The 14,900-nt window shown below is 31.5% G+C and overlaps 1 protein-coding gene across 2 annotated transcripts in view; it reads left to right on the top strand.

Annotated features, from left to right (window-relative positions):
- LOC106459248 (serine/threonine-protein kinase MRCK alpha-like) overlaps positions 1–14,900 on the top strand; it is a 143,320-nt gene that overhangs the window by 66,364 nt on the left and 62,056 nt on the right. For both annotated transcript variants that reach the window (XM_022385785.1, XM_013918850.2), the window contains exons 4-7: positions 1,973–2,059; positions 3,250–3,345; positions 9,753–9,995; positions 14,022–14,078. In XM_022385785.1, the coding sequence (XP_022241493.1) occupies positions 1,973–2,059; positions 3,250–3,345; positions 9,753–9,995; positions 14,022–14,078 (483 nt within the window). The remainder of the gene's footprint in view (positions 1–1,972; positions 2,060–3,249; positions 3,346–9,752; positions 9,996–14,021; positions 14,079–14,900) is intronic.

Genomic DNA, 14,900 nt, shown 5'->3' with positions numbered 1-14,900 from the left:
GTATATATGTGTGTGTGTGTGTGTGTGTATATATATATATATATATATATATATATATAGCAGTTTGCCCCTAAGGCTGAGACATTCCTCCTACCTACCATCCTCTGAATGTGGTTCTATGGAGGGTTAGGTGTTGGTTACAGATGGTCCAGCTAAATAAGTCCTCACATGTGTTCTAGCTTGTATCCCTCATCTTACTGTAGACTAGATGAAAAATGCTCAATGCCATTAGGTTTTGAACTGGAGAAGCACCCCAGGTTTAGTGTCCCCTTTCTATCGTCTGTTGGATGTTGGTTCTTGGCAGATTGGTGTTGGTTGTAGCTGGACGCAGCACGTGTATTCCCACTTGTGTGCAGTCAGATATCATCCTCCTACCATGTACTGGAAAAACCATACCCAGTGCTGCCAGGTTTTGGACAGGAGATGTCATCTCACTGGGGCTTTCCTCCTTCCTACTGTCCACTGGATGTTGGTTTGTGGTGGATCAGGTATTGGTTGGGTTGGAAATGTGCACAAGTGGTAACGGATTTTGTTAGTGCAGCTCGCCTTCCCTACCAATTTTCCCTACCAATTTTGAAGTGAAGAGGTAGGTGATCCTCTGCCTACCTTGGAACTGTTGTACAATTCCAGATGCTGCCAAGTGTTGGATGTGAATGAACTATCACTATGGTCTGTTGTGTCCTAGTCACTCAATACTCAGGGGTCCCATTAATTGGTAATACATATTATGAGATTAATTTATGTTTTTCAGCCTTTTATGTTCGCAAAACAGTCATAAAGTATTATACCTGGATCAGATGTAGTGCAGTCTTGTGCTAAAGTGTGATATTTTCTTTTTTGGTTCCACACCTCATGGTCTCTCTTTGGGTGCTTCATAAAGGGGATCATTTTTTTAACATCATTCAACCAGTTTAATGTGGGATTTTAGCTATTTTGTGAGAAGAGGTAAGATATCATATAAGAAGTTAACACCTTTCTAAACTGAAAATGTATTTCTGACAGATACTTACCTCCTGTCACATTTCCCACCCAGCCTCCCCAGTTTCCGGTCATATGTGGTGTGGGTCTTTTGACCAATCTTGAAGTGATTAATGAGTGCAAATGTGGTGAGGGCACTGGCTACGATAGGGGTTGTGTTGTGCTCTTATTGGTGGAAAGCTGCTGCATAATCATTTACATGTGAATATGTAGAAGTGGGAGGTGGAAGGCTAGTGATGAGCATTGAAAATTTGCACTTATAGAGGGCAGTACTAATCAAGAAAAGCTAGTTTGTGAGGGGAGGTAAGACTTTGGAAATACATTTTCAGTTTAGTAAAATGTTAACACCATGATTAAGTGTAAAAAGCACATAATATCAACATCTTTAATATAAACAGTGATAAACATATTACTGCAATATCAGTACTAAGAGGAAAGGACACAATATTAACATCTTTAACAGTCTTGGTACTGTAATATCAGTGTTGAGAGACAAAGGGACACAATAACAACATTTATAACACAAAAATGTTACCATAATATCAGTATCAAGAGAAAAAAGCACATGTTATCTATATCTATAATACAAATGCTAATGAACATGCTACTGCAATATCAATATATGAAAAAGTGCATGTTGTTGCAATGTTAGTAATAAGAGACAAAGGCACACAATAATTACATTTACAATACAAAAAAATGATAAACATGTTAATGCAATATCAGTACTAAAAGAAAAGGGCATCCAATATTAACATTTATAATATAAAATATTTAAACAAAAATAGAGTTCCGAAGCTCTAAAACTACTGTAAAAAATGTTTAATTATTTATTTTCTTTACTCTCTTGTACAGAATATTACACAAAAACTATTTATGATAGTGGTAATGATGATGATGGTTTTGAAGATAAAGGATTTTAAGTTTTTACAAATGGTTAAGGTGATCGAATGAAGTATATTTAACTAATCTAACAAGTCTACTTTGTATTCAGGTTGCTGTGGTCAGACAGTTGAGAGATTCAGATAAAGTTTATGCTATGAAGATTCTCAACAAGTGGGAAATGTTGAAACGAGCAGAAGTAAGTTAAGACATTTAATAAATGTGTAAATAAATAATTAAAGGTATTTTGGTTTTTTTATACATGAACAATTAAAAGAACTTCATTTATTAGTTCACTTTTTGTTTTTTTTGTCTCCATTACTGATGTGTTTTAAATTAAAAAGAGAGCTTTTTAAGTGTATTACACAATTATAACCAGAAGTTGATATAACCAAAAAGAGCAAATGTACGGAGGGTTAAGGATGCTATATTAATATATGATTTTCAATATGCAAGTCACATGACACCCTCAGCCATTATGAACTCATAGTGAGACTGTGTGTATCAGAACTACATTTTGGCATCACTTTATCTCTAAGAGATAGTGTCTCACTTTAGGGATGGGTATGTAAAAATCATTTCTAACACCAAATACGCATACACTCAGATCATGAAGATTTGTTTGGATCAGGGATTTAGAATTTACAAGACAGGGGTATTCCTAGGACTTAATTTCATTGGAAAACAAAGAAATATGGATCAACTTGGGGGAAGTGGGGCTCTCCTAGAACTCGCCTTTAACAAGTTGTACCTAACCATGGTAAGTACATTGTAGTGTCTTGTAAAATGTAAGAATACAGAAACATAAAGGTCAGTGGCAAAAGCCTCCCATATACCCCAGGTGAAAACACACAACATAATCAAGAATGATCTCTATTTGGAAATGAAGCCAACAGGGTATAGGTTCACTAAGATAATGCTTCCAGTCATATCTTCCATTCAACTGTTGCATACTTCAAGCACCTGGAGAATGAAGTGGGTATTCATGCTATTTCATGCAGGAAGGAGTGGTGTGCTTTGGACATGAAGCCTTTAGTAATGGAAATTATACTGGAGGACTATTGTCAAGGTGCACAGTTGTCAAATAGAGCATGACTGGATGTGGTGATATGGACTGTGATGAGATAGTAAGGTTCTAAAATTGTTTTAATATAATGTTCCCAATCCTCTGTATAATCATATAAGCCAGAAATCCTATTTAAGATATCATTGTATTAGACTCTGAGATGATCTTTATCATATGTAACTTAAAATGCTAGATAAAAATAACAAAATATTTATGGATCTGGAAAATAGTAAAGAAGTTGCTAGGATTGTGTGTTTAGTAATATTGCTGTGTAGATAATTTGTTTACATTAAGAATATATGTTCAATAATATTACTTTTTAGACAGCTTGTTTCCATGAAGAAAGAGATGTACTGGTACATGGAGATAAACGCTGGATTACCAATCTTCATTATGCTTTTCAAGATGACAGTAACTTGGTAAGTGTAAAAGGGTTTCTCAGGTATATCTTCTTGTAATTGAAAGCATTTACAGACTTCAGTAGATCAGTTACAATTTATAAATTCATAAACATAGTAGTAATGCAGAGGGTATATTAACAGTGGGCACATTTTATACATTTTCAGGCATACTTGTAGAACATATAATACATCAGCAGTAGACTTGGCTTTGAAGTGTAAATAATCCACTTGTAATGGTAGAAGATGTTTATAGATATACTGAGGATTAATTGCACTGTATGAGAACAATGTGTCAGTCCTTGTGCTTTCCTTGGTCAGATTTTTATGGTTGAGCACTGTTCCCCACCATCACAATTTCTGCTATAAGTTTTTACTAAGTAATGTCATGACCACAAATTTTGTCAAACCTTCTACAGACTCTCCACTTTTCTTGGACAGTGACTTCCAAGATCACATATGTGTGAAGATCAAAGGTACAAAAGTCCTATGAAGATGCACTGGGGTAGCTTGAAAAGTATGTGTATGTGATTGAATGGAATGGCTGTGATTCCAGTTTCTTCAGCCACTTATCTCATGTAAACTGTTGATTTTGAAGTGTTGCTGGAAGCAAGTGATCTTTTGGCTTGTGAGCCTTCATTAGCTTCAAATCCTTCTTCTTGTTTTTAATCTTTTGACAGTACTTGGAAGTATGTCTAGCTTCATTACACTGGCTTTTTGAGCCAAAGTGTTCTATTTCATAACCATAGCCTTCACTATGTAGATGAGAAAATTGCATTGAATTGACTTAGGGTGTTATATCATAGATTTTTATACTCTTAGATTTTCTTCTATTAAAGTTATCTACTTAGTGTAAGAACATTGAGACCTTTTTTTTTTCAAAATGTTTTTGTTTTTTCCTTTGGCTGTACATCATTATTCTTACTCTATAAATATTTCTCTTCAAAAGGGACTGTGGCATATACCTCCTGCCATTGGTTATCTGTAGCAGCATTGCACCGTAAAATGGTTGTGAATTTGTCATGAAGCAAATAAATATAGGGCTAAACTAAACATGTTACCATGGCTTATAGCTGTTGCAACATGCTACTTCATTAGCATGTAAAGAATATTATTATAAAATAAGGGTAATCTCCTGTATATGTTAGGCATAAAGTATATTAATGTTATAGTGATATTTTAAGTATAAAAGTATTAAAGTATGTAAATAGTAAAGAGTACTTGTAGGATCACGGTTATCTTGTATAGTACATTAATTATAGACTGGGCTTCTACCTGTCCATAAACATATTCTAGTTATTTTTCCAGTAAAGAAATGTCTATGTACTTTATGTTAGTTGAGTTAATCTTTGAATGGTAGAAATGTGGAATTTTTAACTTCTTACAGCAGCCTATATAAATTGAAGTGCATTATATTGTACTTGATTACCATTGTTAACTAGGGCTGTTTGAATTTTTGTAACCTCAGAATTTTACTCTCCTCATTTAAATAACTCTTGTATCTACCCCACCCTGCATACAGTAATTCATATATTGGGACTAAGGTTTACATTATGCTTATTGCCTACTCAGAAACTGGTCTGACTTGTTCTGTACAGTGAGTGTTGTGATGATGCTTGGTGATTGCTGCCCTCACCTGAGTCATGATGAATCAGGCTGATTCTCTCCCTGCAGGATATTACACTGTTGGAGCTAGTCATGCTCTAATTAACACAAGACCTATTTAGATTTTTTTAAAAATGTTTACGTTCTGCTATAAATTTTTTTCTCTAGCCCTGAACTTAACCATTTTCATTAAATACATTTTCCTGTTTTGGCTTTTGTTCTTTGTCTAATTTCCTTAAGATATAGACCAGTATATGTAAAACATTTAAATACTGACCCAGACAAAGTAATTGGTTACTAACCATGTCACATGCTCAATTAAGCTGCATGATTGTTTTCCTGCGAACATAATCTGTGTTCTGCCTGTCAGCATGTGGTGCACACTTGTTTCACACATGTTAACCTTTGCTATATAGTGACCTATCTTAGTAGGGCAATACTTTGGTATTCTTATTAAATTCTGGTTGGGAATAAATGTTAAATAAAAAAGTCTATAAACAAATTTGGGTATCCAAACGTTTTTGATTATAGTATGCATTAAATCTTTCCAAAGTTAAACAGTAAATATTAACATATTAATTAAAACATTCAACTATAAGACAATGAGCACAAATTGTGTCTTAATTTTAATTTGAGTATTTAAGAAATAGTCTACATATAGTGGAACATATTGGCTGGAAAAATGATAATACTTTTACTAACATTTTAGGTTTTGTAGATGTCCAATGTAATTTCTACCTCCTAAAAAAAATTATTGAGTTGGTGCAAGGAAACTAGTTTTTAATGTGAGATATGGAAAATATTAAAACAACTTTTGTAACATATATGTAGTAAGAAATTTTGACTCAAGCTATGAACAATTTTTTCACCTTAGATCTTAGAACTCAAAGTTGTTAAAATATTTGTATTTATTGAGTGTTATTAATCTTTCAGATTTTACGATAAGAATTTTAATAGTCATTACTAATCTTTTTTTTTAACAATTTGCTCATCAGAGGGGTAAATTTGGTACATCCACTGTTTATATTTTGAGGGCCCATATGGCCATGTTTTGATAAGGGCTGTTCTCATTGAATACAGTGATATATGGTTTATATGGCATTTTTTGAATAAAATAGACAATAAGTCAATAAAATATAAATATTTTGACATTTCATCAATTTCTCGATATTCCCTGGTTTGGAAGAATACAAAAATCAAGGTTGCAAAAGGGTTAATTTATATATGTATAATACTTCTATGGTAATTGGTTGGTAGTGTAACATTTCAGTTCATTTCAGAAAATTTGTTGATGCTACAGAGTATTGTGTTTTTGAATAACCCACACTTTTATGTTTATCGTGTTTTAAATTCACAAAGTGGGTGAATTAGTGGTAAAAATAATTACTCGATATGATTTTTATTTTAGATTTACCAGTGAACTATAAAATGCTGTGAGATGAGATTATTAATTTTTCTCAGTCATTGTAATACTTTAAATTATATTGCATCTCTATGTTGTTATAAAGACACAATTTTTTATTGATTTCATAAATGTAAACATTATATTATGTTCACCACAAAATTTTTTACATTTTTTTTGGTATATGTAAGTTAGCCTAAAGATGGCTGCAAAAGAGAAGTTTAAAATTTTGCAAAATAAATATTGAATGTGGAGATAAAAACCCCATTAAGTTATTGTGTTTTATTGAATTTTTATTTGTTAAGATATTATAACTTATGGTAAAATATTTTTCATGCAACATATTTTTGCTATATTGTTAGATTGATGAATTTCTGTAATGTTATTTTATTATAATTAATAGAACATTGTTGAATCTAATAAATAGCAGGAGAATTTCACAAATATGATTATTATTTTACTTCAGTTAAAGTTTTTTAGTTTTTTTCAAAATACACTTTATTTTGGGCTGGATGTGACCTAGTGGCTAGTGTACCAGACTTTGAATCCAAGGGTCCATGGTTCATATCCCATTACCACAAAATCATATTCCACACTTTAGAGCTATTGGTGTACTATAAGAATGACAATTAAATCTCCCAATAAGATTAGATTAGAGTAGCCCAAAAGTTGGCAGTGGGTACTTTAACTAGTTGCCTTCCCTGTAGTCAGTTAGTTCAAAATTAGGGACAGATAGTACAGATAGCCATTATGTAATTTTATGTAAATTTCTGAAAGGAACAAGTAGACTTTTTTTTAAAAACACAACTCAGTGTCTGTTCATTATTTAGTATCGGTCAATAGACTTCAAGGAAGGTTAAATGAGCCAAATGGTGTACTTTGTTTATTAATTTTGTATGTGATTTGGATTTATAAAATTGCAAAATATCATTGCATTTGTGTAATTCCATCATTATATTATATTTTTTTGAGTTATTTTGTCTTTAGTAACTCATTATAAATAGCAAAAGATTATAAAGATAAAGATTTTCTTTAAATTTTATTTGATTCCGGGTGAGTTGATTTTTTGTCACTAGACTACAAAGTTCATAGCAAAAAAGTAAAATAGTCGTTAATATTTTAGGTATCATACATATGTATTAATAACATTGTTGGTTTAAACCAACCAGACTGTATAATACATAAAATACCACATTTATGATCTCTGAGCAATTTAAGTTTTAATGAGGTTATTGTTTTTAATTCTATGTAATATATTAAAAATGGCATATCAGTTTTGTTTACTAATTCTACTTTCCTAGACATGCTGTGTTAAGGTTTTTTTGTTTCTTCTCTAACTTGTCTTCTTTGATTATTACCAAGTTAGCTTATCTTTGATCAAAATCTAAATTTGTAATAAAATTTGATTGTTAAAACTGATTTGAATGAATTAGTGAAAAACATTTTTCAGCTAAATTATTGAAACTAGTATGTAGTTAACAATGTGTCTTTTCAACAAATTAAAAGTCTGACAATTTAACTTGAGGCCTACATTCACCATCTTCTCCTGGAAGAATGAAAGGTTGTTTATGTTAGTAATCTGTCTGCTGGAGGCTGTGCACCGTAACTGTAGTAGATTTGCAAAGTTACTAGAGTGGCATATGTATGCTGTTAGATCTTATAGATGTTTTTCTACTGTACATATACATCAAAATAATGTGCAGAATATGTTAGGTAAGGTCAGGTTTCCACTTGTTTTATACCATAAAGAGCAAAATTCAACATGTACTTAAATCATTTATAGAGAAATGTACATGGTTTGCTGAAAGGTGTTGATAAGTTTTGGAGATTTGTTTTCAAAGTTTATTTTCAGAAATGTGATGTCAAAACATATTAGTTCTATAGTTAAACAATCAGGGCAGAGGATTTGGGACCTAATCATGGGCATCTTGTTAGTATTATTAAAGCATGTACTGAAATTAAATTAAAAGTTTCGTATTTCACAGTTTAAACATTATGGGGAAGTCTACAAAGTAATCAAAGTGGCCAGCTATATAGTTGTTCATTGTTCCAACACATCACTTAAACTGTGTTGCTGAACTTGGGAAATGATCATTCTTACAGCTCTGAATTTGTATTAAACTACTTACTTTATAGCTTTGTAACATAAATGCATTTTAGCTGCTTAAGTGATATTGGTTATCAGAACTATAATCCATACAGCTGATAAAACTACAAATGATACAATTGCCATGTTAAACGTGTTGTAGATGAGAAACTATGATTACTATGAATGATAAATGGTGATTGTTGCAGATCAAGAGCCATTGTTCTTTTATTACTGATGAACCAAGTATGATTGTTGTAGCCTATAAACTGAGATGATTTCAACTAATAAATTTTGATTATTGTAGCTTATAAACTATCATTATTGTATCTAAAGATATGCTGATAAATCAGCTTAATTCAGGTCTTCTTAGTGTATTTTATAATAATGCATTCAAAGACTCAAAAACATTCTGCTGTTTATTTATAGATAGAGCCTATGTAGAATGTTTTGAGGAGGATTAAGAAATTTTAAATTGGATTAGGAAAAAAACTCAGATAAATATTAATTTCACGACAAGCAAGATTCTTTTTGGAGTAGACGTTGTTAATAATAACAAAGACATTTTAATATTAGTATTACTTTAAACTTTGATTTGGTACTATATAAAATATTCTAAAAATTCTCAACTTTTCTTGAAACATTTAATTGCTAAATTGAAGATTTTTTAAAGTTCAAAAATTGCTATCAAAAACTATTAATTAAATAAATTTACAGAAAATAATGGACAGTTTAGAGAAACCAGTTTATTTAAATGAATATTCTTTGTTATGTTTTAATATTGAACACTATCTCCAGCATTAAATATTAGTGACTTTTGTTTTTTATAATAAGAAAACTGTACTTTGTTCTAATTGATGAATTATAACAATGCTTGTGTTGTTGTTTTTTCAGCCTTGTTAAATATTGTATTGTTTATGCCAACATTTCTCAAACTGGAGTCTGCAGATCCCCAGGGGTCTCTGAGGTTATTCCAAGGGGTCTGCAAGTCATATCCAAAATTTAATAAAAATGTTAAAAAAAAAGATTTATTGAATAAAAAATATTTTTGTAAAGTTAAATCTATAAGAATTAAAACATTTAATTTTAGAATACATGTTTTCGTGAATACATAATATTTTTTAAAAAACACAAAAGGTTTGGGGGGTCCAAGAGAAAAAATTAAATGGGGTCCTCAAGTTACTAGAGTTTCAGAACTGCTGTTTTATTCCAACAGTTGAGGTGTTATTGTTCTTTATATCTGTTTTTTGTTCTGAATTACTTGTATTGTTTTGCTTTCTTGATCATGCTAATTAACAATTGGTTTCATTAGTTTGGTTGTTGTTTTTATTCTAGTACCTAGTAATGGATTATTACTGTGGTGGTGATCTCTTGACATTATTAAGCAAGTTTGAAGATAGGTTACCAGAAGAAATGGCAAGGTTTTATATTGCAGAGATGATACTGGCCATAGATGCCATCCACAAACTAAACTATGTTCACAGAGATATTAAACCTGACAACGTTCTTTTAGATGCTAATGGCCACATTCGACTGGCAGATTTTGGTTCATGTCTCAAGTTATGTGAAGATGGAACAGTAAGTCATTTTCTGTTTTGTGTTTATAAAGTAAACTTTAGAAAAAAAGTGTTTATATATAGTGCTTTGTTGTCTGTTATTAACAATAAGTCTGTTTAGAACTCCTGTCATGAGGTGAAGTTCATGTTAATATAAGTATTTCTTAAATGAAAATTCTTGCCCTTTAAAAAGCTAGACATAAACAATCTTGAGATTAATAAATAGTCTTTGCTGTGCTTTTTGATAGGCCCTTTGGTTAATATATAATACTAAAATGAGTTATCATTTTGCATGTTAAGAAGTTATTAGGTAAGGATAATTTAACTAGTATTGTTCAGCATGATATAAAAAATAAGCTTATAAAGAGATAAACATATGTAAATTATATCTTTTTTAGAGAAATACAAGTAATTTTGCCTGAAGGAAATCAGGTAGTATGGGTAGATTTGTGTCACTATGAACAGTTCAGGAACACAACATTGATTTTGTCAAGTTTGTTAATTTCAGTAGTTTAAACTTTATGAATAGCTAATGAAAATTCTGGTAACATAATTTCAGTAGTAAAATACATAACTGTTTTACACTCATTAAAGCTTTACATTTAGATGAAAGTTTCACTGATATCATGCCTACTGTTTTGTTTCTCATTTTCATACTTATTGTCTGTCAGCATGGTTTGGCTTAAGATGTGGTGTGTGTTTTTTGATCCTCTTGTTAGTTTGGTAGATTCAACTGAACATTCGTCACTGCAAAAAAACAATCTAAGCTAATTTGCTAATGTCTCATTTTCTAGTATTTTTACTACTTTTAGTGGCATATGTTTGAACTAAAATGAAATTAACTTGAAAATAATGTCGATGTTTGAATTGCAAAAATGATGAAAAATATGTTTTCCAGCTAACATATTAAGAAGTGATCTGCAATTTGTTTATGTTTTTGAGAGATCACGGAAGTGCATTTTTGGTTCCAACTTCCAAGTTGATTAAGCTAATGGCTTTACTCAGTGTATATCTAGTTGCATAAAAAAACACTTGAACTCATTAAAAAAATTGAGACAGAAAATGTTCCTACCACTCAAAATATTAGCAATTAGCATTATATGTAGGAAAATCAAATGGATTAAGGATACCTGAAATAACATTAGAAACACAAGAACTGCTTTACAGCAATTTCAGTAAAATTATGTCTTGAATTAAGAAGTTAATCATATACACCCTAAATGTTTTACAGTTTTCATATATGCTCCTTTACAATGTAACATACTTGTAGAATAAGTTAATTACATTCACTTTACATGTATTATCTATGTTTTGCAGTTTTAATATCTGACATGTTTGTTGTGTGTTGTTCTTATACGTTGTGTTTGTTTTACTTTTATATAGTAACTACTGTATCTTCTAAAAGCATTTATATTAACTGCTGTGCAGTGTCATTTCAGCTGATTATTATGCAAGTTACTTTTTTGTGTAATACAAATACTTGAAACTTTTGTATTACATATTGCATGATATATTTTAAACTTGACTTAGATAAGTACAAATTGTATGTCTAATCTAGAGGGTTCAAAAACTTAATTGCTAAGAGCATGGTTTAATTCAAAAGAGGGGAAATTCATAACTTAATAGGTAGGTATGACTTATTATACATTGTAGTATACCAGCTTGGCCCCATTTGTTTACTTTCTGTAATTAAAGTGGCCCTAATGCATGTTAGTGTAAGTTTATTATTGGCTTAGAACAAATAACTATAATTTTAGTTACCTGTTAAAAATTAAACTTCAGCAAATGGCTATAAATGTAAATTTATATTTGTTGAGTATTTTTGTTTCCCCAGTAAATCAGAAATTTTGTTTTTTAACACCAGAACAATTCAAGTGAAAGTCTAAGACATATCTAAGTCTATGGATCAGTATGATATGAGTGAAATATGTTTTGCCATCTTTTATATTACAGTACTGTTCACTTAACTGTAAGACCATAGATGCAAACTTCTTTTAATTTTAAATTGTTTGATAGGCCTATCAAGTGTGTACTCTAGTTTATTGATTTATTAACATAGTCTCAGAGAAAAAATTATGTTCATTTTTGATGGGTCTTTCTGGTGAATGTTAATGACTTGTGTTAATTAACCCCTTGTATAAGTAATGTGATGATTATAAAAAAAATGCACTTTCACATTAAAGCGACTGTAATGGGTGGTACAAACACTATGGGAACTGTAAGCAGAGGTTCTAGTTGTTGTTTGTAATCTGAGACCCTTGTACAAGTAAGGAACAAGTGTACATCTAGTTTAGTAACACATGTAAGATTGCCAATTAATAAACTCATGTATAGTCTAAAACTGCATCTTAAAAAAAAGTGCTGTATATATAAAAAAAAAATAGGGAGAGTGGCTTCATTCTTTCCCTGGGGGAGGGGGGGGGGAGTAGACAGATAAAGCCAGCTGTTAAGGTGTGTAACCACTGTGATAGCTTTTAAGTGAGTCACTCATGTAATGTATTTTTCTTTTTTCATTTCCATGAATTTCGTAAAGATGTAACAGGATATGATTTTAGCCACTTTTTATTTAGACATACAGAACCATATGTGGAGGTTAGGTGTGTGCACAGTTTATAAACTTTATGTTAATTACTTTGTAGACACTAAGAGTTAGTTTCTGTTAACTTTTATTGTGCTGCATGCATTTTAGGGATAATTATACTCTTCTATAGATGAAGATAAAGTACAAATAATACCATTCTTGCCAAATTTAGATTTTCCTAAGAAATTCTTCTTTCTGTCAAAAAAATGTTTTTATAAGTTACACCACCAATTTCTGTTGGCTGATTTTTTTTGATTTTTTTTTTTTTGTATATAGGATGCTGTAATATGAGATTACACAATGAAACTTTTCTGATATCCATTACCTGTAGATGCTTCTTTTTTTTCTTGGGGGATATTTAAACATGCGTTTAGAAATGAAAACTATAGTGTTAAACCTTTTTACTGAAAGAGTGTCTTATTAATATATATACACTACAAACTGCATTCCTAACTTCTCTTTAGATTTTTCTACTCCTTACACAAGGTCAACATTAATTTACACATTGCACACAACTGTACTGATAATCTTCCTGTACATCTACCTTCTTGCAGAATGTCTGAACATGAATTTACACTTTACAAACTTCATACTGATGTCTTTCCCTGTAGAATTATCTTTCATTGAAAGATGTCTGGACATGAATGTATACAATACAAACTGTATATTGATATCTTTTCTCCTAAAAACTGTCTGACACAAGTTTATTGAGGGCAAGTTACTGTGATACCATTTCTATACAGTATTAATTATATTACAGGATTTTTTTCTTCTTATCTCAGAGAATTCTTAAACATAAGTTTATACTGTATAAACTCTTTGTTTGAAGCTTGTGTAAATCTGCCTTACCACCCCCATGCACAAGTTTCATGAACTTTTGTGGCAGGCCATTCAATATGTTGCATGCAAAATGCTTGATCATATGATGTCAACTGCAGTTATATTACAGGATCTTTTTTTCTTATTTCAGAGAATTTTTAAACATATGTCTATACTGTATTAATTTTACTACGGGGTATTTTTTTTGTCTTGGAGAATCTCTAAACATGAGATTATATGTCAAAATTGCTGTGATATTTTCTTTGCTAAAGAATCATCCCTTTCCATTCAAAGATTATGCCTGAACATAACTTTAAGCAGAAGAAAAATGTACTACTAATATTTTATAGGTCTTTTCTTTAGCTTACTTTCCTGAGAAAATGAATAAATTAATCAGAGAAAGCTTTGTGTGTATAACTATTTCCTGCAGATGTACACATATGATACGTATATTAACATGCTCATTTAAATGTATTTGTCAATAGAATTTTTAGAAAAGTTTTAGAAAAGTGGATATCTTTGTAACTTTTCTTTGGTAACTGGTAAAACAAAATGCATAATCATTCCATGCATCAGTATTTTGGAAATAAAGTATGTAATATTAAGAAATTTTTCTCAATTTCTGATTTATGTAAACTGTTAATTTAGGTTCAATCTAATGTTGCCGTGGGTACTCCTGATTACATATCTCCAGAGATTCTCCGGGTGAGTGATTGCTTTTGTACTTAGCTAATAAACAGCTGATATTAATGTTCTTGTTAGCATATCCTACAATACACAGCATGGTCACAAGTAAATAGACACCACCTTTTCAGAAAAAAATGAATTTTTTCAGTCATATTCACATGAATTGATATACTTATAATTTAATTAATATCTAGTAGATCTTACTTTCGCTTCGTGCAGTTCATTGATCCTTTGGGGCATCATGAGAATCATCTCGTCAATTTTAGATTGTGGGATTTTCACCCACTCTTGCTTCAAAACTTGGAGTAGATCGCTCTTCGAGGTTGGTTTTTTGGTTGTTTCTTCACTTGCCGGTCGAGTATGGCCCAGATGTTTTCAATGTGGTTCATGTCAGGAGATTGGCTCGGCCAGGGCAACTTCTGGATACCATTTTCTCCCTGCCACTTTTGGGTGTTTCTAGCAGTTTGACACGGTGCTCCATCTTCCTGGAATAACATTGTGTTCTTGTCCACGAAACCCGAGGAATAAAGTGACAAGAGTCCTTCCTCCAATATTTCGACATATTTTGCAAAATTTGTGTTGCCAAAGCACTCCACTAAGCTCGATCTCCCACCAACCCAAACAGCTACCCAAACCATCACCCTGAAACCACCATGCTTCACAGGTGGCTGCAATCTGTTGAACCAAAACTCTTGGTGAGGCATTTTCCAGACCCATATCCTTCCACTGTCCGAAAATTGAGCAAATCTTGATTTGTCTGAGAACAATACGGTCTTCCAAAAGTCTAGAGGCTTGGTCATCATATCACTTGCCCACTTCTTTCGTCTGACTATGTTGGCA

The sequence above is a fragment of the Limulus polyphemus genome, unplaced genomic scaffold (genome assembly GCF_000517525.1).
Source record: "Limulus polyphemus unplaced genomic scaffold, Limulus_polyphemus-2.1.2 Scaffold26, whole genome shotgun sequence".
In the NCBI taxonomy this organism is placed as follows: Eukaryota; Metazoa; Arthropoda; class Merostomata; order Xiphosura; family Limulidae; genus Limulus; species Limulus polyphemus.
Note: the sequence above shows the minus strand (reverse complement) of the source record. Positions and strands in the feature narration are given on the sequence as shown.